Raw genomic sequence first — 27,306 nt, forward strand, 5'->3', positions numbered from 1 at the left:
CCCCAGTGCCTGGCCCAAGCTCCTTTTTCATCCATCAGCCACTGACTTCCTAGCTTTTTATTGCTTTTTCCCACCCATTCGTTGCCTTTCCTGTCTCCTCAAACCTGGTCTTCTTGGCCTATTTTGGCTACTTTGCTGCCTCACACTCCTTGAGTCATTTCAGCCAACCCAGTGCCTTCCCCTGTGTCCAGCCATTACAAGGCACTGAGCATGGCTCTCTCTGAGCCTTGTGGCACTGTGCCTCCTGTCCACAGACCTTTGGGAGGTCCCCTTTGAGGAAATCCTGGACCTGCAGTGGGTGGGCTCAGGGGCCCAGGGTGCTGTCTTCCTGGGGCGCTTCCATGGGGAGGAGGTGGCTGTGAAGAAGGTACGGGACCTGAAGGAGACTGACATCAAGCACCTGCGAAAGCTGAAGCACCCCAACATTATCACCTTCAAGTAAGGTCCAGGGCAGGGGCTGGGGATTCCGTGCTGAGGGCAGGGACCGACCTGGGCAGCAGGGATCTACCCTCACCCTTTATGAAAGAGACATCCAAATGGCATGGGTGGGAATGGGGGTTCCAGGTATAATCAAGTGAATGCTGGGCTGGCTTTATACCACTGTGTTTGGCCTCCAGGGGTGTATGCACCCAGGCTCCCTGCTACTGCATCCTCATGGAGTTCTGCGCCCAGGGCCAGCTGTATGAAGTTCTGCGGGCTGGCCGCCCTGTCACCCCATCCTTGCTTGTTGACTGGTCCATGGGCATCGCCGGTGGTATGAACTATCTGCACCTGCACAAGATTATCCATAGAGACCTTAAGTCCCCCAAGTGAGTACACAAGCAAGCAGGGAGAAGCTGATGTGCATGGTTGCCTGTAGATGACCCCACCCACGTTAGTGTGGCCATCTTCCTGCTTCCAGACCCTGTCCTAAGTCCATGTGGCTATCTTAGAAACCCCTCCCAGTGACAATTTTATTTTGGGAGGGCTATGGTGAGCCCCCTGCCTCTGGGTGTCCCAAATGCTTAAAACAGAAAGGTAGAGTTGCTGTAGATAGATGAAGTGTGTGCAGGAGCCTGGACCTTAGCTGACTACACTCTTTACCAGCATGCTTATCACGTACGATGATGTGGTGAAGATCTCCGATTTTGGCACTTCCAAGGAACTGAGTGACAAGAGCACCAAGATGTCCTTTGCAGGGACAGTAGCCTGGATGGCTCCTGAAGTGATTCGCAACGAGCCTGTGTCTGAGAAGGTCGACATCTGGTGAGGACCAAGCTGAGGATTGAGAATAGCAGATGGCTAGCACAGGGAGGGAGGGAGGGTGGCTCAAGGGTCTGAGTGCAAGTGAAATGAGTCCGTAGCAAACAGGTCCTCTGGAGGGAGTACCTCCCATGTGATGTCTCCTCTTAACCCAGGTCCTTTGGTGTCGTGCTGTGGGAACTACTGACTGGTGAGATCCCCTACAAAGATGTAGATTCTTCAGCCATTATCTGGGGTGTGGGAAGCAACAGTCTCCATCTGCCTGTGCCCTCCAGCTGTCCAGATGGCTTCAAAATCTTGCTTCGCCAGTGCTGGTAAGGATGGCCTGGCAAAGCCGGGAAGCAAAGGGGTGTTGTGATGCTTAGCACCTAGAACCCAGGCATCCAGACCCAGAATCCTGAACAGGAAAAGGGGAACAGAGCTTCTAGGTATGGCTCCAAGACCTCAGGATTGAGTGTGAATTCAGGGAACTACAATGTAGAAATAAAGTGGACTGACCAGTAATCTGCAGAGGTGCATTAGATTCAAAGACAGAATTCGTGTGACTTTGGGCAAGCACTGTCCCCATTTCTTTAGGAGTAGAATAGGGATAACAGTATCTGCTCCATAAGGTTGCTGTGAAGCACTTGTGAAGGGCTTACAGTGCCACCGAGCAGGGTTGGTTGATCCTCAAGTAGACTGCCTAAGAATGCAGGAGGGAAGAGCCCAGGATCGTTGGTTCCAAACCAGTCTTGAAGGAAGGTTGAGATTTCTTATCTTGTTTAAGGATTTCCCAAAGTATATTTCTTTTAGTGGAGTCACTCAGAAAAAGGTTGGCAAACAAGTTGAAAAACAGAATTAAATAGGTTTCCTTACTGCAGTACTTTGATATGCTAAGAGTATAAACATTTCCTGGAGATAACTGACCAGGGATGGGATTTCTTTTGTCACAGAGTATATTCTAGGATTGGATTTTCCAGGACATCCTTTGGGGAAAGGATGCTCTAGTTCCTTTCTGGTCCTCCTTGAAATTCATTCCTCTCCCCTAACTCCATTCCCTCCAGGAACAGCAAACCACGAAATCGTCCATCATTCCGACAGATCCTGCTGCATCTGGACATCGCCTCAGCAGATGTCCTCTCCACGCCCCAAGAGACTTACTTTAAGTCCCAGGTGTGCTGTGGGTAGGAAAATGAACACCTCAGCTCCCTGTTTGAGGCGATGCCCTGAGGGGAGGCTGGGAAGAGGGGTTGATTGGGCTAGAAAAGATGAACTCTTGGAGGGCTGAGACCGCAGTCTTGGTCAGTTGTGTGCCTGCTACTTCCAACACACCATTTGCAGCAGTGCAGGCACCTGCAGAGGGTTTCCAAAGGTCTGCTGGGTAAAGGAATCTCACTCAACCCTCGTCTCTCCACCCCCAGGCAGAGTGGCGGGAAGAGGTAAAGCTGCACTTTGAAAAAATTAAGTCAGAAGGGACTTGTCTGCACCGCCTAGAAGAGGAGCTGGTGATGCGGAGGAGGGAGGAGCTCAGGTGTGTGCCTGTGTCTGGAAAGGTGATTTCACCAACAGGGACTGTGGACCAGTTCCCAGAGAATGGGGTAAATTATGGCACCGGGCAAAGCCATCTCACCTCCAGGACCCTTCTGTCCATTTCAGACACGCTTTAGACATCAGGGAACATTATGAACGTAAGCTGGAGAGAGCCAACAATCTGTACATGGAACTTAATGCACTTATGTTACAGCTGGAGCTCAAGGAGCGGGAGCTCCTCAGGTAACCATATGGCCTTTATGCACTCAATCCTCCCTTCATGGAGCTGTGCCTGATTCAGATCCTACTAAGCCTGGGTGCCCCTGAGTGGTGTCTGTCTTTAGAAGGGAGCAAGCTTTGGAGCGGAGGTGCCCAGGTCTGCTGAAGTCACACCCTTCCAGAGGCCTCCTGCATGGGAATACAATGGAGAAGCTCATCAAGAAGAGGAATGTCCCACAGAAGCTGTCACCCCACAGCAAAAGGTGGGATTAAAGTGCCAAGGTTCGAGAATGGCAAGGGGGATGCTGAAGAAGCAGGGGTAGGAATCAAGAATGCTATAAAGACTGGTACTTAGATGGGGAGAGATACTGCCTTGTACTACCCAAGGTTAAGAAGTGCCCTCAGGTGATTATCTCCAACTTGTACTTTCCCTCTCCCACCAGGCCGGATATCCTCAAGACGGAGTCTTTGCTACCAAAACTAGATGCAGCCCTGAGTGGGGTGGGTCTTCCTGGGTGTCCTAAGGGTCCCCCCTCACCAGGACGGAGTCGCCGTGGCAAGACCCGTCATCGCAAGGCCAGCGCCAAGGGCAGCTGTGGGGACCTGCCTGGGCTTCGTGCAGCTGTGCCACCCCATGAACCTGGGGGACCAGGGGTGCTAGGAGGGGGACCCTTAGCCTGGGACGCCTGCCCTCCAGCCCTCCGTGGGCTCCACCATGACCTCCTATTACGAAAGATGTCCTCATCGTCCCCCGATCTGTTGTCAGCAGCACTGGGAGCCCGGGGCCGGGGTGCCACAGGGGTAGCTGGGGATCCTGGCTCACCACCTCCAGCCCGAGGTGACACTCCCCCAAGCGAGGGCTCAGCACCTGGCTCCACCAGCCCAGATTCACCTGGGGGAGCAAAAGGGGAGCCACCTCCACCAGTAGGACCTGGTGACAGTGTTGGGCTACTGGGAACTGGAAGGGAAGGTACGGCAGGACGGGGAGGAAGCCGGGCTGGGTCCCAGCACTTGACCCCAGCTGCACTGCTGTACAGGGCTGCTGTCACCCGAAGTCAGGTAAAGTATGGAATGGTTCCTGAGCCCTTCCCCTCCCTTTCCTTGTTCTCCCTGGGGAGCAAGTCCATAATTCACCTCCCATATTAGGTTCTTGTTTTAAGCCATTCCCTATTTAATCCTATATTCCCTTCTCCTGGGCCCCACTTTTGACCACAGTCCAACTCATCTATCCTGCAGAAACGTGGCATCTCCTCAGAGGAAGAGGAAGGAGAAGTGGACAGTGAAGTAGAACTGACATCAAGCCAGAGGTGAGTAATGCAATACAGGAGATAATGGCATTCTTTTGCTTCCTGGGTTGCAAGCCACAGTTAAGCTGCAGCCTGTCTCTGCAACATATAGGTGGCCTCAGGGCCTGAACATGCGCCAGTCACTATCCACCTTCAGCTCAGAGAATCCATCAGATGGGGAGGAAGGCACAGCTAGTGAGCCTTCCCCTACTGGCACACCTGAAGTTGGCAGTACCAACACAGATGAGCGGCCAGATGAGCGGTCTGACGACATGTGCTCCCAGGGTTCAGAAATCCCACTGGACCCACTTGCTTCAGAGGTGGTTCCTGGCCCTGAACCCAGCTCCTTGTCCATCCAACACCAGAACCTACTCAGAAGGGAGCAGGTGAGTCACAGAAACAGCTATAGGGGACAAGGAGCAGATACCTGGTCATTTGAGAGCTACTGGGGAGATGCAGAGGTCAGAAAGATAGGTATTTAGCCTGCAAGTCATTCAACATCTGAGCCTGTTTCCAATACAAAAGAGCAAAAATTCACATGGTGGAATATGTGCATAGAACTAACATGAAAAGTTTAATAGGTTTGCTTGTAAGTTGCAGCTAGGGAGGAATCCTGAAATCAGAAGGTACTGTCTTAGAGAATGGCCTGAGCTATGAAATTTGGACGCAGTAAAATCAATAAGCTATTAAAAAGACAGTAAAGGATCCTGAAGGAATCTACTTGTACCGCCAATAGACATGCTAAGCCTCAAACCTCATTGCCTGTCTCTTTACAGGGTCCTCCCAATTCTGAGGACTCAGACTGTGACAGCACTGAACTGGACAACTCCAACAGTGGTGAAGCCTTGCAGCCCCCAGCCTCCCTTCCTCCATGAAAGCCACTCTTACTCTTGTACATAGAGAAATATTTATATAAATAATATATATGCGCCACGTAATCAACAGAGAAAGACAGGGCTATCCCAGCCTCGTCAGACTCAAGGGAGACTGACCCCTGACCAATTCACCTGATACACTCTAGGGACACCAGTAGCTGTGGAAATGAAGGACAAGGACTGCCCTAGAGCTATGGGTAAGGGCAAACTGGCCCCTTCCTGCTTCACCTCATTATGTTCAGCAAGCAGTCAGGCAACAGAAAAGCCAGACTTGCCTGCCATGTTCCTCTATACTCTTTCTCCCAAATCCCAGGGGAAAAGGAGAGGGAACCACTTAACTGCACTTTTTTGTTTTCCATTTACTGTTTACACATTTTGCACTTGGGAGGAGGGAGGCTAAAGCTGGGTCCTCCCCTCTGAGGTTTCTCAGGTGGCAATGTAACTAATTTCTTTGTCCCTCCATTTCTCTGCCCAAGCCCTGGCTTAGGGTCTAGGGGGAGGTTAGGAGATTGTGAAAGCATGTGATGGCTCAAGCTGAAGAACTGGGGTGTTGTTTAAGTCCCTGCTTTTATCTTGGTGCTTGATTGGGGTGGGGACTGTCATATTGTAACCCCTGTGAAAAACCTTGAAATATAACCACTCCATGCAGGCCCAGCTGTTGAGGGTTTTCTTGATGAACAAATGGGGCAGCATACACGGTTAAGTAGAGCCTTGGGCTACAGATTTCTAAGGACTCTGGATGAATTACTTCCTCCTTTTATGCTTTTCTAACATCAAAGTTCCAACCTTCTAAATTTATCTGCATAAATGGGAGCAGGTAACTTGAAAGAAGGGCAGGTCTTAAAACACCCACTCTTAATATGGAGAGAAGACAGTAAATGAAGTTACTAAAAACCACACACTAAAAGCTTTAGATTGGAAAAGGACAGACATTCCCAGCAACTTCAATCCCAGTCAAATATCCAACTGCTTCCATGTGAATGTCATGTGCATCCCTCTCCACACCCTCCAGTGAATGTGTTTGCCTATTCTTTGCAGACTAGTCCTAGGAAAATGTAACCCCCAATCTTTGGTACCAAGGGCACAGTCAGCTTGCTATAGCTATTAGGTCATTCCGCAATGTAGGCTCAAGGGAAATCAGATCAAGGGCTATAAAAAAAGATGGAGTGGTAAAACAGAAGAAAACATCTTGACTGGAATAAAGGCTTATTATATTCAAAACCCAAGCAGGGTCCTTGTCCTTTGAGGATAAAAGGTGCAAAAAATAAAGCAAGACAACAGGAATAAAACCCACATGAATCACTGTGGCATCCAGTTTCTATTCACAAAGAAAAAGCTCCAGTCCATCTTTTAATTTTTTTTTGAAAAATTCCTGACATTACAGAACTAAACTGAAATGTATTAATATTCCACTCTTACATTTCCATGACAAACAGAAAAAAAAATTCATGAGCCAAAAAAAAAAAAAAAAAAACGGAGAAGCTTATAAAACTAAATATGGATCTCAGCATTAACAGCTGAACAGAGAAAGGAATTAAAACGCTTTTAATTAAAAAATCACGAGTGGATGATAAAGTGTGTAGAAACTGAAAATTTACAAACTATTTAAAACCTGGAATCGCTGACTGTTCAGAAACTACACAGATGGATCATGGGTGGTGGTGAACAGCAGAAAGGGATTATGGATGAATCTGCATTGTTCTAGCTGCTCCCCATGCCACCCGTCTCCGAAGAAAGCCTGTAAACAAAACAAGAACTCCAAGTTAGTTTCCTCAGTGCCCAACTGCACCTCACCTCCGAAACTTTCAACCTGGTTAGTGAACCATGAAGAATACACAATCAGTGTTTTAATATCAAGAATAACATTTTAATATTTCTTAGCTTAACCAGTACCATGAATCTATAACCCACAACCTCTGCAATCCAAGCTTCCCAAAGGCAAATTACCCCCACGACCAAAGGAAACAGGACCTTGGACACCAATTGTGGGCATCCTTCAAACTATGTTCTTGAAAATCTTTGTAAGAAAATGTTAAACACTTTATGAAAATACACCATATACTGAAGCTTTCTCTTAAGGAGTCACAATACAGAAGTTTCTTTACTGCTGAACTTATTTTTGCTCCTCTTTAGATACTAATAGAACAGTTTAGGAAACAATCTGAAAATAGTTTCATGAAGCTAATACTGAGACATCTCAAACCTTTATTCTAGAACAGTCCTAGGTTTATCAATGTGAAGGCTATTACTAAGATAATAGTTTTAAGCACTAAAGGATGTCAAAGTATAAGTATGTATCAAGAATTATACTCAACTTACAGTTTGTAGGCCTATTTTTCGGGACTTAAAAGTGAAAGCCAAAATAATTTGTTTTGACAACTCCCTAGCTCACTGTAGAAGCTCCCAAATCTGTGGTCTTCTTAAGTCAAATTCTCCATCCAAACATACCTGGCTATGATACCTATCTTTCAAATAGATCATCTGAAGCCCCGGAATCCAATTTTGGGCTCTGAAGGAAAGGTATGTAGGCATTTGGCTTGCTTCACTGTATTAGGTAGCGAGCAAAACTTAGTTTCCATTTTGTATAAAACTAAATGTGTTACAACTCAAATTTCGGCTTATAAATTTATTTCATAGATTTTAAATTGACTGGCATAAATTAATTGTGGTATCTAGTCAAGGGAGCATGAATAATACTTTCCCATCTCTCTTCCACAACAATGCAAGCCAAAAGCTGGCCAGGAGAGGGAAGACAAATAAGGGCCAAGAATAGATGGGTCTTTCAACTACACACTGTTAAGTCAAAAATGGTATTTTCACCTTGACATAAAATGGAATATTTTATTCTTAAAGAGGGTAGATTCCTGCCAAGCCAAAATGGGATGGATAATCTAGGGTAACGTAAACAGGCCTCAAATTAACTGAAGGTTCAAGAAAGAACTGCTGGGAAGTTTAGATTTACAACCTAAAAAAATGAAGTTCATGTGAGAAGGTGGTGGAATTCTGGCACCAAAAAGCTCAGAAAAAACTGTGTAGAGGTAATAGGAAGGGAAAACCCAATCAGAAATATTATGTTAAGGACTCTTAGAAGAACCACACGGGGGAGCTATAACCTTTAAAAAAATTTAACACCGAGTACCCCTTAACCATCTGGCTTCCTTCCCAGCAACCTTTCTTTAGGGAGAACTCGTTAGGTAAAGAGGCCTTCTAATCAACCATTAAATAAAAACCAAGTCTTCAGGGGGAGACAGTATCAGTGAGATTAACTTCAAATAACAAAAGAGCTTACCTAAGAGAGCTGGACCACACAGTAAGGGAGCAAACTAACAGAAAAAAACCTGTCTGGACGATGAACTGAAGTTTGCTCCTCTAGTCCTTCATGCAGATTTGAGACATGTAACACTAATTCATAGGGCCCAATCTGGGACTGAGGGGCCACAATACCATGAAAATAATATGGTGTAACACTCATGGGCAATTAGTTTTTTTAAACACTATAAACCAAAGGGGTTGTGGGAAAAAGTCATCAGGAAAATCAAATCTCTCTACTGGTTCTCTAATGCCCTGGGAAGACCATTATAGTTTCATTACCCTGGCAATATGCATTCAGGTTGAATGGAAGCCTACCAGAGGTCTTTTGCCATTACACCTACAGCATTTCTACTCTTTCATGAAGAGAGAACTGTGGTCTTGGGATAAGAAAAATAATATGGCTTCAGGGAGATTAAGATTGAGTATAAGTACAAGTTGTTAGTCCTCACTAGTCACCCACATGATCTACAAATTTAAATTCTCCTTGGGCTTCTACTTTTCCAATCTGATAAAATGAGTAGATCAATGTGAAGATTCCTTCTAAATCTTAGTCTATAATTTTCTACTCCTAATAGAAGGATGACTGGATAGAATCCAGTCAAATTTTAGGGGATGTCACAGATTGGTTGTTCAAGATTTAGCCAATATCACAGTAAGAAGAGTTAATGCTAGTTCAGAGGAATACAGACAAGCTGGCAAACTTTGAGAATTTTCCCAACTGCCCCCCATTCTGGGTAAAGAAGTAACTTTTTTGTATGTATGACCTGTAAAAGATCCTCAGAGTAACCACTTGTCAGAGGAAGCAAGTCTGAGATGGGCATCCCATTACCTGCTGTTGGCAAAGTAAGGTATCTGAGAAGTCAGAGAAACTGTTCTTCACTAAGGAAGCTTGCCAATTATGACCCTCAGGATTTAATGTGCCACAGACCCATCTCCCTTTGTGGGGAATGACAAAGGACTACAAAATTTTAACCAGGGATACAAAAAAGCAGTCTTTATAAGACTCCCTAGTCCAGAAAGCCACATATCACAAGCTCCCACCCATTTACCCTTCACAGCACACGGTCAACTAAGGTTCTTACTGTGGCAACTTTATTACAGCTAGAAACACAAATCTGGCCAAGAAGGCCCAGTGATAACTTAACCATTAAATAAATTTTTAAAAAAAGGGTTATCGGAGAAGTTTTTATTCATTAACACAGAGCCTAACACATTGTTATATTGCAAGGCAGAATAAAGCTACAAAAAAGTAACAATGAGAAAGAGCAAGAACTGTGGCTCTAGATAAAGTATTCAACAGGTCAGACTCTGAAACAGGCACTCAGCTGAAATGGCCTAAACCTAAACATGGGTTACTATTGCCCCCACCCTCCACCCGTTATCCCTTGAAATAGTAAAAAGGAAATGTCACAAGCTCACAATTGTTTGGTTCTTACCAATGTTAACAAAGGAAAACAAAATGAACCAAGAATTACTTTGATGGGGTGCCTCAAGATATGCAATCAGTAGGGAGAGAATCTCTGTTTCTCGCCTTTCAGTTTGTTAGTTACACATGGCACCGCAGAGGTGGTGGTGGTGGTAGCTGAAGCCCCGGTACCCTTAGCAGCAGACACAACATTTAGAGCCAGGAGAGGGATGGGTTTCATGCCAAGCAGACTGGAGACACAAGGGGCGGTCGGAAGAGGGTTGGGGAGGCTGGAGGGTGCGTCGGAGGTCCCCGCTGTGGCGAGCGAGGGGGTGGTGGTGGAGGAGGAAGAAGAAGAAGAAGGGGTGGAGGGTTGAGAGAGGTTGATGCTGAGGTGATCAGGGATCGTGACGGAGGCTGCCTGGGAGGAGGGTTTAGCGTTTTCTAAACTGTAACAGAGGAAAAAAGGAACAAAAAAAAAAGGGTGGGTGGAAGGGAAGACCACAAAAGGGAAAAAGTACAGGACAAAAACCGCTTCAGTTATCAGTAAGTAAGTGCCTCTGGTTGCCAATTAGGAAGACCTAATACCAACTCATGACAAGCTATCTTTTAGTCTGTATCCCACCCTCTAAAAAGTAACTTTGCCAAATTCTATTCCACAGTGCTATTTAGAACTGCTACAGTAAAGAAAAAGCTTACAGACTGAGAAATCACACAGCACACATTACCATATATCTGACATTGTTCCAACCCAGAGATCAGAAAGGAATGATTTCAACCAGAAAATGAAAACACTCATCAATCTCCAAATAAGGAACAAATGTTTCACCCACAAATCACTTGCAAAGCTTTGGGATATTAACCCAAAGAAATTTCAAATTATTGTTTCTCCTCAATATGAAAGTTTGCTTCCATAACCACAGTAAACTAAGCAATATATTAGGATGGACAGGGAGAAGAGATCGAAGTAGGTCAATGACAAATTTCAAAGAATGTAGCATTTTCAAAGAAAAATGCTGAGAACAGAAGTGTAGATAAGAACTAGAGAAGCTTCATTTCTGGTGAGGGATTGTGGTAAGGAAAAAAGCTCTTTTTGACTGACCATACTTGTAATAGAGACCTTAAAAAACTGGAAGAGAAACTCAAGCACTTCCAAAATGTTCATGTTCAAAAAGTAAAAATACTGCTTCTTCTAAAATAAGCTCCAAATAACTAATGACCTGAAGCTCCCAAATGCCTGCATGTGTCTGAGTCGAAATGCAGGTATTTGCTGAAATCTGTCTAGACAATCCACCCTACTAGATTATATCTTCAAGAGCAATGAGGCTCCTCTTGACACCATTTCGTTTACTAAGTAAGTCCAGGACAGTTGTTATCCATAAAGGAGAGACTAAAGAACTCAGACTGTCAGAATCAAAGCAGAAATGCTCAGAACCCATTACTGAAAGCAGAGAAATCTTTATCGCCTTGTATTAGTAAAACCAATTTGTTTTTTGCACTCAAACTGGACTAAGATGAGAAAGTGAAGAGCAAACTGTGCACACAGAATCCTTGCTTTAGTGTTAAATGAAACTTTAAGAAGTCTTGACCCAAATCCATAGCTTGGACAGTTTCATTAAATTAAATGGGATGATCCTACAAAGAGTTGAATAAATCAGGAAACTAAGGTGGCAAAGTTCTGCTTCCTTACAATGCAGCCACTGGCCTAGTACACAAGTCACGCAAGCAGATTACATTTAAACACTATCTGACAATATTCAGGGCACGCCTACCCAAGAAGAAAACAATTTCCAGCTTCCAAGAACATGATTCTTGCCACTAAACAATCAACACTGACTCCTTTCCCAATCAGAAAGGACAAAAAAGCTTTGTTAACAGCCTCTGTGAAAAGCTTATCATTTCACTCTAAGAATTTAATGTGTTTGGTAGCTGAAGAAGAAAGCAGATGCAAACACAGAAGTCTTTCCTACATCAAGATTAGTAAATCCCTCAAGGCATGAAGACTTAAGGCAAAAAGTTAGAACCACTACTGTGGAACTGACAAATTCTTAACCAAGAGATAAAGACCATGGAATACATCATCAGTGTAAACACGACAACACAGTTACAAGTTTCTTTCCCTTGTACCAGGATTTCAGTTATGACAGAGGTAAGGAATAACTGAACAAGTCTACATAGAAAGGATAGCTAAGCTCCTTGGGAAATGGGTTAACACTGGTTTAAACTGTTAGCAAGCAATGAAAAACTTGACTTAAGCATATGTGCTGAGAAAGCAAAAAACAAATGCCTTAAGAATGCCCATTGGACTGTGAATAGTCCCGCTACAGTTGTATATATAGTAACATTAGCTAGCTTTGGGGAAGAAAAAGAAAACCTAAGGAAGTCATCAAAGGCTGAGATGATGGGGGAAAAAAGAAAACACTAGGCATTTCTGAAATATTCTAATACCTGTGGACTCTCCTTTCCCACAAGCTCTGAACAATGGAACACACTTTCAAGAAAACTGAATGTTTTCAGAATAAATAGTAATGGCTGCCTCCAAGAAACTGCCTTGCTGTCATATTACTTCATGATCCTTATTTCAATTATGGGAGCTTTGAGGCCTAAACCTAATTAATCAGTGAAAGAAATACTGGTCTATGACATGTACGGTAAGAAACCCACATTTGTTTCTAAGTCAGTACGAATGCTCTAGCCAGACACTGTCCTACTACTAAAGACATGCTCCAACCTTTCCATTCCCCAAACCATCCAAGTCAAAGTCAAATTCAAGCATTCTATTCTCCCTAACCCAATCCCATGCAAACTTACTTTTTCTGCTACACTAAGAATAAATAAAAATGTCTAGTTTTTTTTTTTTTTTGCCATCTCCACCTATCCCCACTCCCATGCCCCAAATAATCCCACATTTAATAATACACTGTAGCTTTCCCCAACACAGACATTACTTGTGTTGGCATCAATAAGATAAAAAAGGTAGAGAAGAGAATCCTTACCTGACATTGATTAGATATTGAGCCAGGCTAATGCTGGCAGCAGATCCAGTGATGGTAACCTGCCTATCAGTAGATCCTTCCACTGGGTTCGCAATTTTGATCTGCGCCCCAGACATCTGACGGATCTCATTGATTTTGGCGCCTTGACGCCCGATTATGCAGCCAATCAACTTAAGGGAGAAAAACAAGGCACATTAAATTAATGTTTTAATGCCTAGGTCCAAGAATTCCATCCCATCCCTCCCTAGAGCTTGGGTTAACAAGACAATGAAAACTACTACTATCTGCATCCTACACACACGACTTATCTACTCCTGACTTAAAAATTTGAGTTATAAATCACTCTCAACTTCTTACTCTACCTAGTCTTCTGACAACAGGTCAGAGCCAACTGAGTTGACTCCTAGGAGCACTAGCTCATTCCCTTAGACTACTAAATCCAAAGACAAAATAAAGCAAAACCAAGACGATAATAAACCTAGTTTATTGTAATAAATCTAGGAATAAGGGTAAAAGTATCTGAGGTATTTTTGGCAACAAAAATTTGCCTAAACTCATCCTGCCAGATTACCATTTTACTGATAAACTGAATTCTGGCTAATTACTAATGCTTTTGCGTTGAGAAAAAGTAAAAAACTGGCCTATATTCGCACTGTCCAATACTGTAGACACTAATGAAATGTGGTTATAAACACATTAAGTATGGCTAATGAGACTAAGAAAATGAGTTACTTATTATTCTCAATGTAAATAGCCACATGTGTTTAGTGACTACCATGTTGAACAGCACAGGCATAACATCCAAGGACCACTGCTTTAAGGATAAAGCTTCAGATCCTACAAGAAACAAAGGCAAATGGGAATTTCTATTTGAGACAAAAAGGTTCTGCCTCAAGATACCTCAATAAATTTTATCAATTTTCTCCATCCATTTTTATTCAGGATTCCACATACTTCAAAACTTTGAATCCAGTATCTAACCTCCCACCCCATTTTCTTTCTCTACGCCTTAAAAATGGCATAACACCACTGAAACTTCTATTCTTTAAAACCAATTCTCTTTTTTTCATCCAACTTCAACTTACAACTATACTCACATCATTTGGAATGGTGAGTTCATGAGAAGTAGTCTGAGCAGATGCATCCAAACCTGCTAAAAGACAGAAGAGAGCAAGAAAGTTCAATGCACAGCATAGAAACCACTGATTTGCACATTAACCTAACAGAAGGAAACAAACTGGAAACCCAGCATTGGCTGTTGGGATTCATCACTAACTTGGAAGCCTCCAAGGAGGAAAGAGGGGTAGAGGGGTGTAGAAATAATGCTGGAAAGGTTCCTCTGTATACTCAGAAGAGCTGATTTCATGCCATTTCCTGCAAAGCCCAGCCTATTAAGGTATAAGGGGATGGAAGCAAGGGAGAAGGGAGTGTGGCATCTTTAAAAAGGACTAAAATCTAACCAAGTCCTTCTGTACTTCTCCCCTTTTCTGCTTAGATTTCCCGCTGTTGTGTTCCAATTTTAGCTCACCTGATGCTCACTAGCACCAGTGCCAACATCATGCCTGTTATTGGGTACCATGGACTTTTGGCACGCATGCAGAGTTGCTTTAAATATACCTGTATCAGATTAACAGGCCCCCACCCCCCATCTATCCTAACCTACACTTGAAGGTCAGAGAGAATGAAATGGCAGTCAGGTGAGGGAAGTTCACTTCTCCAGATTTATTCCCTATCTTTTACTCAATTGCTCATTAATTTGTTCTGGTTTTTGTTTTTCAAAGAAAAAGAAAAAAAAAAATCCGATCAGCAAACACCCATACCCATCTATAATGACACCTAGACTGGACCAGGCCAGCTGGCTAACTCTTAAGGCTAGTCCTGCTCTCAGCTGTGGCTGCTAAACTCACACTTTTAAAGGGGGTTAGCCAGATCCACCAAGGGACCCTCAGGGGCACCAGGCCCACCCTTTTGCTCTCTCAGCTTCTTTCTGCCATGTGCATGTTGCTGGTATGTCATGGGCAGTGAAACAAGACTCCCACCAGTTTATTAATATAACAGTAGAATACTACAGATTTTTTTTTTTAATCATTACCCCAATAGCCTTTCACCTCTGGAGAGCTGGATTCAATGCCTGTTAAGATACAAGTGAAAATGAGTTTGGTGGTCTCATCCTAACCCTATCGGACAAGTTATTCCTTATACAGAAAAAGAAAAGCCCAAAAACAAAACAAAACAAAAACTAAAACAAAAAACACTACACAATTTGGCACAAATGGATTGTCTCTACCCAGGTCTGTGAATAAGCTGGTGGAGAGAAAGGGGGTGCCAATCAGATCAAAGGGGCAGCAGTGAGGATGAGTTAGAAGAAATATCAGCCTACCCTTTGCCTGACAAGCATCCCCAGACCTCACCCCAAACCTTCCAGGGCCTTTTTGTTTTAGAATAACTCGCCCCAAATGAAAACCAAGTTAAACACATTACCTCCTTCGATTTAGCCACAGAAGATAGGCAAGTTTAAACCAGATTAAACAGATGTCAAACTGAGACCTTGGGGCTGGCCTCTGTCTTGCACTACACCTTACAGAAATAAACACTGAGGTATCCATACCACTGAATCCGGTGTTGCCATGCGTCATGGGAAAATGAGACTGTTGCATTGCCAACTGGTGCAGCTTGGTCAACTGCAGGGAGGAAACAGGAGAGGTTGGCATTAGAAGAATAACAGAGCCAGGGCTCAAGCACATTCAAATTTGAAAATGCAGAGCTCCTGATTCCCAAAATTGACTCTTACTACTTAAACTATAACACAGAGTAAGGTTGAGGCTTTTATCACAATCCTGGGGATGGGCAGAATACGAAGGGTTAGAACAGGAATCACTGTAAGAGAACGAATGCATTTTGGGTGTGTGAAAAGCAGCAGCACCCGCCCAAGAACCATCCCCTGTGGGCTATTTAATGAAGGTGTTTACAGCCATTCCAACAGTTGCCCCGGGGAAAAGCAGACAAGATAGGTAAACAAACTGTGCAGTGGTGCTAGGGAAAACACACCATGCAGGATTCTGTCAGTATTGGGAGGAGGGAAGGAGATGAAGGGGCAGGGAGACTGCAAGGAGGAGAGAGATAAAGATGAAACCAAACTGGGTTTAGCCCCTCCCCCACCACTAGCTTCTATAGCTATTTTCCTTCATCTATACAAACTGTCTTGGCTGTTATAAAACAATCCCTCCTGGGGCCTACCACTAACCAAGAGTCAAACTCAACTTCCCAAGTCTAATGCTCAGCACCTGAAAGGGTTAGTAAGGATAAAGGAAAAGTATAGAAAGAAATGCCCTTAAACAAAGACTGAACACACTTTTTAAATGAGTTTTTAGTGGCAACGAAGGTTTTAAGTTGAACTTCCAAACAGTCAAGCTTCCTATCCCTTCCTGTGTAAATAAGCCCCTTTCCCACCCCTCTAGATGTTTTTTAAATAGTCACTTCAAATTGAGGAACACCCAAGGGCAAACCCACCTCCCAATCCCCTCCCCCACAGAAAGGACTCCATGCAGAGATGCACAGTCCACTGTTAATTTAAACTGTGCAACATAACAAATGACAGAATACCATGGAACATTACTCTAAGACAGAGTAATCTGGAACAAGGGTGGGGGGAAGCAGAACCTAATAATCTGCTAGGTTATAATTTCCAGGGATTAAATGTCAAAAGGCAAAGATGCTACTATGCCCTGATTAAAGATTATTTATAGGCCAAAATACAGGATTCACCTTGTAATGAAACAATTTAACACTGCAAATGTTCAAGACCCAACTCACTTCTGCCTACATGGAAGAAAGGAGTGAGACAATTTTGGGTGGGAGAGGGAGCTTTTCAAAACAAGAAGTGAAAACAAAACTTACATCTGGCTGTGGAATGGCATACTGTCCTTGAATGGTATAGGCCTACAAAAGGAGGAAAACAGTTCCTATTAAAAACCAATCACGGACAGCCACCCAGTGGCGAGAAAAAGACAGATTTCATCTAGCCAGGAAGCCAGAGTTGAACTGGAGAATGGGGAGGCCAGTGATTGAGGCAATAAACGGTATCTCACAAATACAGTCAGACCTGAGTTGGCCTTCTTTGAACCCTAAATATGACTTATTCTGGGAAGCCTACAAAGGGAACCATGTTCCCTGCAATCAAAGGCAAAACACACATCAGTTTCTTACTGAAAATGTGGGAAGGAGGATTAAGCAATGCCTCGATTGACCAAGCCCCCTCCCTTCTTTCTATTTACAAGATAGCCCAGAAGAAAATGGTCTCTTCCCTTAACAACCCCAACCCTTCAATTAATTATGGTGATGCGAATGATTTGTATTTGCACAAACCTACGTGGCATGTTTTCAAACACTTCCCTTTCTCTATCTTATTTTTAATTTTCTCTACATCTGCCTTAAGACTTTAAATGCACTAGAAGCTAGCTAAGTCCCTAATACTAGGGAGCTGACCATAGGAATGCAAAAAATAAAAATAAAAAATAAATTAAAAAAAAAAAAATCACTGTTCTAAGTCCTGCCTTTTCCCACCTCCCCTCCGTAAAAGGCACTTGCAGCTCCCACTACGCCCTCCTCCCCCCACACCATAACCTCCCAAAAAGGGAGCTGGGTCTTCAGGGCAATAGGGTGGGGGACAAGGAGAAGCAGGAAGGGCAAGTAAGGAGTGGCTGGTTATAAGGATGTGAGGCTTCTCACATCAGTGGCCAGTACCCCCAAAAGTGCACCCAGGTCGGGGTGGGAAGGTGAAAATGGGAGAGGAATGGGAGATGGGAAGAGGGGTTGAACAAAAAGAAAAAAAAAGAGAGTTGGTGTTACCATCTGGTGGGCTACGCGGCCTGTATGAAATGAGGTGTGTGGGGGGGGTCAGTCCAGGTCCCCGTGGACAGGTGGTGTCCACAGCATAAAAATCACCAGCGCCACTGGCCCCCCGCGTGTTGGCAGTCTCGGCTGAGGCGGAAGGATTGAGTGAGCCTTGGAGACTGAACATCCCCTCTCACCTCTAGAGGTGGTCCCTCCAGGTCAGGGTTGAGGCACATGGACGGGGTGGTGTGGGGAAAGCTCGCACTGTCGCTGCCTGTGCTGTACCTGTCCTGTGGATAAATAGAGGATTTCAGTCTCCAGGGCTGTCAATCCGGCACCTTGTCACCAGCATGAAATTCACACAAAAAAAGTTGTTTAATTTTTTATTTTCCTTTAAAAAGTAGCTCACGACACAATTTGAAACGAGCTGCAATCAGTCAATTAAAAAAAAAAAAAAAGTTACCTAGTTGCAGATTTCATACTGCACAATTGGGCTATTTTCAGTAAGAATAAAGGGGTAGGGCAACAGAGCTTATGCCAGCTCCTGGTAAGTGTGGGATTAAGCTGAACCCCTATAGAGCCCAGTTTGTCAAAGAAACAAAAGACAGGTCCATCTGTGGACATTGCATGACTAGTCCATTTAAAAAGGCCCGTGAGAATAATTCTTGACAGGACCATTCATGGAAGAAAAGCTGTAAGCTTTTAGAGGGTGGTCAACTGAATAAAGGAGAGGGAGGGGAAGGGAAGCAAAGAGGTAAGAAGGGGGAGGTGGGTAGTGGAGGGAAGGAAAGGGAAATGAAGGAAGAATTGTAAATAGAAAGGATTGCTGCTGCACAGCATGGGGACTCTTTAAAATCCCAAAAGGGAGTGGAAAAATTCAGAAGAGGAGGAACCTGGAGTTACTGGGGAGAAGGGAAGACTCCTAAAGCTAAACTTTGCTACACTGACTCTGGACCTTTGCTTATCCTGCCTCTATCCAGACTGACTAAAACCCCTTTGACCAAACCAGTTTGTACATGGCTAGTGTTAAAAGGTACTAAGCTGTACCAAGGTAACACTGTGACATGATTAACTTCTTGTGAAAACTCCCAGAACTACACACCAAACTAAGTCCCCCAAAACTTGTTCAGTTTTATGCCAACTCAAGAGACTGTGAATGAGTCTTCAGTGTATGCTTTCCCAGTTCAAATATAAGATGGGACTAAATAATTGTGCTTGTTAACAGGCCAGCCCCACTTGGGGAAAAGGAAATTTGGAAAGTGCATTTGTTTAGGCAACTACCAAAATGAAGGTCCTATTTCAACCTGAACCACGGTATTTTAAAAACTGACCTACCTAATCCTCAAATACTAACCAACAAAGCATAAAACTACCATGGTACTAATTAGTGCTCGTCATAGAAATCTGACCTTATAATAAACCATGTGCCAAGAATCAAAAGTTTAGGTGGGTGAAGGAGTAGAGGCCAAGAGGGTGCTTTGGTGTTCTTACTCTAACACCAAAGGTCATAGCACCACAGCCCAACATGCTCTCCCCCTTCTATTCTTACACACGAAACCCTTACCCCAGCTGATTTGTTATGCCATATGGGTTCAAATCAGTGCTTATGAGTTTAAGAGCCTGGGGAACAACACACTGGAGTTTGGGAGTGAAGGGGTAGGAGTAGGGGAGGTGAGGTGGGGGGAAGGGGAAGTTTGTAGGACACTCAAGTTCTAGACCCCAGATCATGAGACCACCATCCAGAAATCTTCAGAGGTCCAACTCTTTGCTACCTTTATTCAGACCTCTAAAGACTACCCCAACACATAAAAAAGCATGGATGGGGTGGGGGTAGGGAGAATAGTGACACCAAAGCGATTAACCCTTTTCTTCTAACCCAACCCACTTTACATTACCAAGTAAATTACATCTTCGAGTGCCTACAAAACTCCCATTGCCTGCTAAAATTAAATAAGGGCTTGGCATTCATAGCTTTCTCCAGTACAAAAATAAAAAATAAAACTAAAAGCAGGTCAAACTATGGCCAGAGTACAGGTTTCGGCAAGCATGCAGAGTGGCCTGATGTGCTGCTGGCAAAGTTGACATTTCAAATATAATCCTTGTTCATTTCTAGCCCAGCAATAAGAATTTTCTTACCTGACCACCTGCAAAGATGACCGGAGAACTGGACGGCTTGGGCCGGTACGGGATGGTCACGCCCTTCGGGGGGGACTGGGAGAGAGTCAGAGGGGAAAAAAACAAAAAGAGATAAGGTTTCAAAACTGCTTCAGCTGTGTGGCTTAAGCTCACACAGGTCAGTTAAGTTAAAAACTGTATTATTTCCATCCCCTCACCTACCAACACTGTCTCTGGCTAGATCTAACCTGAAATCATCTGCAGTTATTTGCCTTTAAACCAGTAAGATAGTCCGCGGACGACACAGCTCACACTATTTTTCAACAAGGTAAATTTCCCCTGTAACAATTCAGGCATTATTCCCATGTTTTCAAATAAATCTAACAAACAAAAAACGTATGTGTGTACATATGTACATTTTAGCTGGTAATTTTTAGGATCTCACATTTTGCCTGAATGCGATATTAAACTTAAATAGGAAATAAAGTACCCAAATGGTGCATCTAAAATAATACAGACACTGTCTATAAATAGTTCAAAGGCTCGATCAATATTTCACTAAACTCTACTTGGAAATTCTACTTTCCTTTGTCACCAATATAGGACCAACTCTGTATGACAATTCTAAAACTGTTTATTTCCCTTAATTTTGCTATCATTTCAATTAAATAGCATATACCAGCCCCTCAGAAGTTGTTCATAACCATCACTATGGATACGTTTTTTTCTACACAACTACCATTTAAAATATAATCCTGTCTCAAAATAGACGTTTAAATATGTCAAAGTTGAATATAGCCAAAATAATGTAATCCAAAGGCAACTTAGCGTCTCAGGAACCCAGATACCTTTGTCCAGTTTAAACAGTGAATCTTCCCCTACCAATCCCACCAGAACTGCTATAACCCAAAAGATCACTGCTGCTTAGCAGTATCTATTTTTGGTCAGACCATAAAAAAAGTCAAAGCTGGGAGTAGGAAAATATGAACTCAGGGAACCTCTTCCCTACCCTCATTGGAGGCTTCTAATAGCTCTACCTAATTCTAGTCTTACTAAATATAGATCTGTCTCCCCTAGACTCACCCTCCCCCATTCTCAGCATGAGCCTGAGGGCTTACCTCCAACATGACCACGCAGATCTGTTTCACACACTCAATGATGGATTGCGGAATGCCAGCAATAGTGATGGCCCGCTCGGTTGAGTTGGGGAGCATATCCCCTGCCACCTGGACCTGAGCCCCTGTACTCTTTGGGGTAAAAAGAAATGCAAAAATCAGAGAAAAGCAGCTCATACTTACTCTTCCAATTCTTCCCAGTAACAACTTTAGAGTCTAAAGCTCAGTAGACAAGTACTTATTCCACCTCCTATCTAATCCTTTTTATCCTCTATTCCCACTCTTATCTTCCCTTATATCTGGAATAATCTTCCCTTATTCCAGATAGAACTATTTAATCAGTTATAAATTAGTCTCTAAAAATTAAGAATAAGCCTGAATAACAGCCTAAATTTAACCTGTTCTTAAGAAAAAGGTCCTTCTAGATAGTTTCCCTCAGCTAATGTGAGCTCTGTGGGCCATCGAACAAAATCCCCACAAGTATCACCCACCTTTCATTCTCTTATTGAGCAAATATTTTTATTAAGCCCATTCTATGTGCCAGGCACCATTCCAGGTACTTGGAATACATTAATGAACGAAACCAAAATCCTTGTCTCTTGTGGCATGTACAACAGGCTCCCAAAAACTCCAACTCATTTTCTTTCAGGAACCATTCAAATTTCATTCCAACATCCAATTCTAACTCCCAAATAGTTAAAAGCTTCTATAATTCAATGTAACATTCACAATTTAAAAGAGAACAGGATTATATCTACATCCCAATATACCTTCCTATTTTCTCCTATTTAGGAATTTGCCCAAAGAAAATATTTGCTACTGTTATATAACACTGTAATCTCTTCAGACATGAAAAAATTATGTAGCCTCATGGAAAAGTTGTCAAATTAATAAAAAATGGAAACAAGTCGTATGCAATAGCTGGAAATTCTGGTTAACTTTTTCAAGCCGATTTATGGCTTATACATAAATTATAAAAAAAAGATGGTCTATCAATTGTACAATACTTTTCATCTCAATATAATCAAACTACAATCTTTGAGAACTGTTACTTTAATAAAAATCTTCACTTCAACAAATACTAACTCCTCCTAGCCATAATAAGAGCTAATAGAAGCCACATTTAGAATAATTAACATTTCAAAAAGCAGCACAAAAGTTACCAACCTCTCGTATTTCCTTGATCTTGCAACCACCTTTTCCAATGAGAGAGCCACACTGACTAGCAGGGACCACCAGCCTCAGGGTGACTGGAGGTTTACTGGCAGCTGTGCTATTGGTCATGGAGCTGCTGATGTCCTGCAAAAATAAATTAGTCAGAATACCATAATATACAAGTTTTAAACAGATCCCTGGGAACCTGTAACTGTCACAAAAGAACCACTTACCCTTAATAAGGGACACACAATTTCATGATCCATTACCCTTAATAAGAAACACATTATATCATAATCCACCATCAACAAATGCTCCAAAATGTACCCCCCAACTATTTCTGAAGATAAAAACACCTACAATATTCCTCAAAATTAGCCTTGCATGTATTTTCTTGACGCTGGGTGGAGGGAATGTTGTTTTTTTTTGGTGGAGGGAACAATGGTTTGGGAAATTAGCGTTGACTGGGCAAAGGAAAACACAAGTCAAAATTAAATATTAAGATAAAACGATGCAACCCCAAAGTCAAATAACTAATTCTGTCCTCTTAGAAACCTATAAAGATTAAGTAGTTTTAATTTCTTGGTAGTATTACCATTGTACAAATGATGAAATTGAGGCTGAGTACTTGCCCCAATTACATTTAAAAAGCTGTAGTTTTGAAATTTAAAAAGTCATCATAGTTTTAAACCTAGTTAAATTTACCTTTCTATAAAGATTAACTAGTTTAAATATCACTTCCCAGATTTATCTCTATACAGCAGCTAGACCTGGGAACTACTTAAACCCTAAAATCTAAGATATGTTTCTTATTTGGTTAAAGTATGAACAACAGCTCTCCTGGGATTTTTTGTTTATAGCAGAAAAGAAAAGCTTTATTAGAAGGGAAAGTACACCTCCAGATGTGGAAGCGGACCTGAGCAAGAGAAAGTGTGACTCAAAAGGCTTCTGAATGTTTTTTAAGCCACAAATTCTGAATTAGCAGGGTCTTGCAGGTCAAAATGTAACATTTCTGATCTTGACAAGGATAAGATTTCAGGCACCATTAGGTGTCCAACCACCAACCATGCAGCAGCCAGAAGCTCTCCTCTGCCTATGGTATCAATTGCATGACTAGCAAACAGCAGAAGGGAGAGGAGGGAGAAGGCAAGACCTAGAGAAATGATTGTTCAGCATCTGAAGCTAAGGTGGCTTGAACAAAACAAAAACAAACTCTTCATTCTGCCAAAAAAGCCTGAAAAGTTCACTTAACTACAAATTAAGGACAAAGTTTACCAACACAGTAGTGGCATACCTTTCAAAACTGTTGGTCAAGAAATAAAAGATGCTGGTACTTCACAATTTTTAACACTGAGTCCGATAAAAGTTATTTTTTAACTAAAAATGGTCAAATTTGGGGGATGCTCAAAAGGGGCAAAGAACCTATCTACAGATTTATAAAATTCAGTCTGTTCTCGAATTTAAAAAGCCCTTTGAAAATCACTAAGCTATCTACAAGAACTTAAAAATGAAGAATGAGGGAAGAGGGAGGAAAACAACAAACCTCTTCCAGTTTGTCAATGATCATAGCAAAAGCTTTGAAGATGGCATTAGTGGGTCCAGCCAAAGTGATAATTCTCTCAGGACAATTCCCTTCTGAGATGTTGATACGTGCACCACTCTGAATAAGAAACAAAATCAAGAGGTTAAAAAGACAAAAGATCTGAGCTTCTAAGAATACATACAAACCCTCCAAAATAAGACGGGCAAGAAGCTGCCTACATAAATGATTCTGACAAAGGCAATATCAGTATCACTTCAAACACTGCTCTATGTTTGTCCTCAGACTACAAAAGTTGCTTTGAGACTTGCTAGAACTACATTTCACAGCATACTATTTGTCATTGGTTACAAATAACCAAGACAGAAAAATACCGGCTTCTTCTATTAAGACCTTCTCCCTTCTAATCTCTCATTAAACAGAATTATTTTTCTTTTAAAAATTTTAACTTTCCAAAGTAAGTTTCTAAAATCCCCCCATAACTCACCTCCTCGCGCATCTTCTTAACTGATTCTCCTTTCTGTAAGAAGAAAAGTCAAGCGTGAGTTCCAAATGCTATTTCAACCCAGAATGACTAAATAATAATTAAAGTTTAAGTGAAACTGTCTTACCTTTCCGATAATACTGCCAACTTCCTGTGATGGAGAAAACTAGTGTCAAATAAGAGGAAACTCGAAGTGTTCATTACCATGAAAATAAATTTTTAACTGTCCAAAGCCAAGAAAAAACTAAGATTTATTGGGAAAGGAAGTGGGTGAGCTTATTCCTTTCTATGCTCAAAACGTAAATGAAGATATCAAAGACATCTGAAGGAATGATGATGCAGGAGTGACTAAATGCTATCTATGTGTTCAATATAAACTGTTTTTAAAATACCAACTATATCACCCTCCCTTAAAGTTTCACCAAATTGTCTTGGCAGGGGAAATCTACCTATCACAAGTTATAGCAACCTCCATGAGAAAAATCTTACCAGCCAGGTATGAGATATTCTTTGGCTCTAGCCTCTAGTTAAGCCTTTCCTGCTCAGTGGAGCTTCCCAGTAAAGTCTGTCCATTTTCCCCCACTACACTCTCATTTACTCTGCTAGAGAAGAGTGCTAAAGCCAGACATCCCACGGTGCTAATCTGATGAGCTCCAAGATACATGCCCTCTCTTCCTGGCCCCTCCCCTTGAAGTTACTATGACCCAATTTCCCAAGCTGGTGTATACCTTGCCATGCATAAGTAGCCGGATGGTGAGAGTGACGTTTAATCCACCTTCAATCACACCGGTGTCCATGTCGAGCAGTGTTCTGGGGAGCTGGACTATGAGTGGTCAAGTCTTTGGTCACTGGTGGGGGTGAAAGCCAAAAACTGAAATGCAAACATGACCAAAATCAGGGGAGCAGAGGAGGAAAACTACTTCCCTGCTATTTTCACCAATATCAACGTTTTCTGACTCTTTTCCTTAAATGACGCCCTATCAGTTGGCAAGCTTGTATACATCCAGCACAAATGCATTAATGACAACCATTAACAGCTCAGGTTCTTTAAAAGTATGGAAGGCCACAGTCAGCTCTCACTAATGGTCGGGTTTCTGCTGACTCTCAGGATGAGGACGATTCCTTCAGTTGGCAATGGTTCTAAGAGGAACTGCTGAACGTGCACCACTTGTCCTTCAGCAGAATTAAGTAAGCTTCAACAGGATACAGAAACACCTGGAAATCATGAGGACAAACCTCAAACTAACCAACTACAGTGAGGGCAAATGACCTTTTGCTTCCCTGTATGTAGCAGCTCAGGCTATAAGACATAGAGGACACAAGTAAATTTTCTCATCGGTAGCCATTTCTAAGTAAAGAAATTGAGATGTGTCTCACAATAAAATTTTAAATAGTGACAGATGACACCAAATAATTTTTAAAAGATTTAAGTCAAGAACCTCACTGAAGAAGGCATTATGTGAAATGCCCTCCCTGTAGGTTATGGTTCTTTATTTCCTTTTGGGAAATAACAACACATTAAGTACAGCCTGAGTCCTTTCTCCCAAACCAACTTGATAGTCACTCATATTTGAAAATTTTCCTTGTTTCTGTGTATTAACGTTTGTTACCACTCAGTCTTTAAGTCTCCTAAATTTCCTTCCAAAGAAAACTATCAAAATAAAACTGGTATTGCTGAAAATTTATTGTGTAGTTGCTTTAAGCAACTGCAGTAATGAGCCTTTCCTACCAAGGAGGCCCTTTCCCCATCTAGCTCCTGAAACGATTTAACATTTCTGCTTGAGAGCACCGATTATGTGAAGAGAACTTCTTTTGGATATACCTTTGCCTACGATATCTCCTTAGGACCTAACAATGGTAGCTTTAGAGAGGACCTCTCTAAAGTTAAATTTCTCCAGTGACATTTTTAGTACCCATCCCCTCAAAATTCAACAATGATCTCTTACAGCTAGTTTTTCCCTTTCACAAAACTACCTACCATTTTAACTTTGCTCTAACACAAAGCCGTTACCTAAATATTTAAAAACTGCTAAAGTGGCTGCCAAACCATTCTGTATATGGCAAACTGCCCCATAGCTGCCTCGAGAGAGTGATTATTTAAGATGAGCTTTGCATCCCCAAAGTACCCCTCCATCTATTTTCAGAATAATTAATTGCTGGCAAAATCCCAGAATTCAACACTTTTCAATCAAAGAAAAACAATAGTGCTTGGGGGAGGTAGTGAAGACCGGACAGTCAGGTCTGTAATAATGAATTTTAAATTAAGATATGGTAACAAATTGGCAGTTTAATTCCTCATCCCCACTCAAATGTAATAAGCAGTATTTTACAAATTCCACAATAATGCAAGCCTAAAAAAAAGAAAACTGAAAACCTATTTAAAGTCATTTCTAACTCCAAATCATACAAGAAATCTCTGTCATATGTCTCTCCTGCATAGTCAACATAAGTGTACCCAATCCCAGGAATCCAGCTGTTAATCCTGCAGTCCATTACCCCTTCTCCTATAAATAGCTCGATCTGGGTCTATATCGGCAGGCATTTTGTAATTTCAAAATTCGTTACCCCGAAAGAACGTCCTGAATAACTCGGTAACTGGGAGCCCCCCTCCCCTCGGTCATCCTAGCATTTTCCACTTAAAAAATATCCACCCCTCCCCAACAAATCCCTCGAATGGAAAAGAGAAAAAAAATAAACGGTTCGGTCGGGGGGGGGCGCTGCGATCCAGGGGGAGGGGCCGGACTAGCAGCGCCTCCTCGAGTGGCTGCGCCAGCGCCTGACCCCCGCGGGGAGCCGCGCTCACCCGCCCGGCCAACAAGCCGGCCATCGCCTCCCCCAACCCCCATCAACCAACAAATCCACCGCCGCCCCCCCCTCGCCCACCGCGCGCGCGCCTTCCTTAACTCCTGCGCAGCCGCCACCGGGAAAAGGCGGGGGGAGGGGGACGGCCTTGCGCGAGGCCTACTAGGCCGCGCCGGAGCCAGGGCCTCGCGTGAATGGCCGGCCAGGCAAAGCGAGGAGGTATGCGCTCACGCGAGACTACGCGAGGCCGGGGCTCGTGACGAGGACCGGAGCCCGCTAAGAAAGATGGCAAGAGTGGAAATAGAGCTATAACCGCGGGCGGAGGGAGAATTTTGAAGCTTACCTGCAGGCGCGAGGCGACTGAGGGGAAAAGGGGAGCGGGCGGGAAGGGGAAGGGCGGGAGGCCGGGGGCGGGGGC

General features: G+C 42.9%; 2 protein-coding genes across 23 annotated transcripts in view; one reads left to right on the top strand and one right to left on the bottom strand.

Annotated features, from left to right (window-relative positions):
- Positions 1 to 5,785, top strand: part of MAP3K12 (mitogen-activated protein kinase kinase kinase 12) — a 16,010-nt gene extending 10,225 nt beyond the window's left edge. For all 3 annotated transcript variants that reach the window (XM_015588158.2, XM_006904521.3, XM_006904522.3), the window contains 12 exons: positions 255 to 438; positions 618 to 809; positions 1,087 to 1,245; positions 1,398 to 1,556; positions 2,286 to 2,394; positions 2,643 to 2,752; positions 2,878 to 2,994; positions 3,096 to 3,233; positions 3,414 to 4,029; positions 4,207 to 4,277; positions 4,369 to 4,642; positions 5,033 to 5,785. In XM_015588158.2, coding sequence (XP_015443644.1) covers positions 255 to 438; positions 618 to 809; positions 1,087 to 1,245; positions 1,398 to 1,556; positions 2,286 to 2,394; positions 2,643 to 2,752; positions 2,878 to 2,994; positions 3,096 to 3,233; positions 3,414 to 4,029; positions 4,207 to 4,277; positions 4,369 to 4,642; positions 5,033 to 5,131 — 2,228 coding nt within the window. In that variant the 3' untranslated portion in view covers positions 5,132 to 5,785. The remainder of the gene's footprint in view (positions 1 to 254; positions 439 to 617; positions 810 to 1,086; positions 1,246 to 1,397; positions 1,557 to 2,285; positions 2,395 to 2,642; positions 2,753 to 2,877; positions 2,995 to 3,095; positions 3,234 to 3,413; positions 4,030 to 4,206; positions 4,278 to 4,368; positions 4,643 to 5,032) is intronic.
- Positions 5,786 to 6,415: 630 nt separating this feature from the next.
- On the bottom strand, positions 6,416 to 27,302 carry PCBP2 (poly(rC) binding protein 2). Of its 20 annotated transcripts, none has more exons than XM_015588170.2 (15): positions 27,232 to 27,302; positions 24,815 to 24,957; positions 24,214 to 24,237; positions 24,090 to 24,122; positions 23,606 to 23,722; positions 22,075 to 22,206; positions 20,911 to 21,039; positions 19,814 to 19,900; positions 17,875 to 17,967; positions 16,742 to 16,783; positions 15,453 to 15,525; positions 14,937 to 14,975; positions 13,942 to 13,994; positions 12,845 to 13,014; positions 6,416 to 6,869 (listed from the first exon to the last, which is right to left on the bottom strand). In XM_015588170.2, exons 2-15 carry the CDS (start codon positions 24,881 to 24,883, stop codon positions 6,833 to 6,835), a joined length of 1,098 nt encoding a protein of 365 aa, XP_015443656.1. In that variant the 5' UTR covers positions 24,884 to 24,957; positions 27,232 to 27,302; the 3' UTR covers positions 6,416 to 6,832. The 20 variants fall into 20 exon arrangements, with proteins under 20 accessions (XP_015443656.1, XP_015443655.1, XP_015443682.1 ...); XM_015588169.2 differs by having other exon boundaries at positions 13,942 to 13,997; XM_006904517.3 differs by having other exon boundaries at positions 6,658 to 6,869; positions 13,942 to 13,997; positions 19,814 to 19,888; positions 27,232 to 27,283.
- Positions 27,303 to 27,306: the final 4 nt, after the last annotated feature.

Source organism: Pteropus alecto, unplaced genomic scaffold (genome assembly GCF_000325575.1).
Source record: "Pteropus alecto unplaced genomic scaffold, ASM32557v1 scaffold220, whole genome shotgun sequence".
Classification (NCBI taxonomy): domain Eukaryota; kingdom Metazoa; phylum Chordata; class Mammalia; order Chiroptera; family Pteropodidae; genus Pteropus; species Pteropus alecto.

Coding starts and splice junctions, on each gene's coding strand:
- PCBP2 (XM_025045089.1), bottom strand. CDS start 24,883: ATGGACACCGGTGTGATTGAAGGTGGATTAAACGTCACTCTCACCATC. Junction 19,901..20,910: donor TCTGCGTGGTCATGTTGGAG/GTAAGCCCTCAG, acceptor TTTTCCCCTCTG/ACTCTCTCCCAGTCCCCCCC. Junction 13,998..14,936: donor AGAGGTGAAAGGCTATTGGG/GTAATGATTAAA, acceptor TCTGTCTTTTAG/CAGGTTTGGATGCATCTGCT.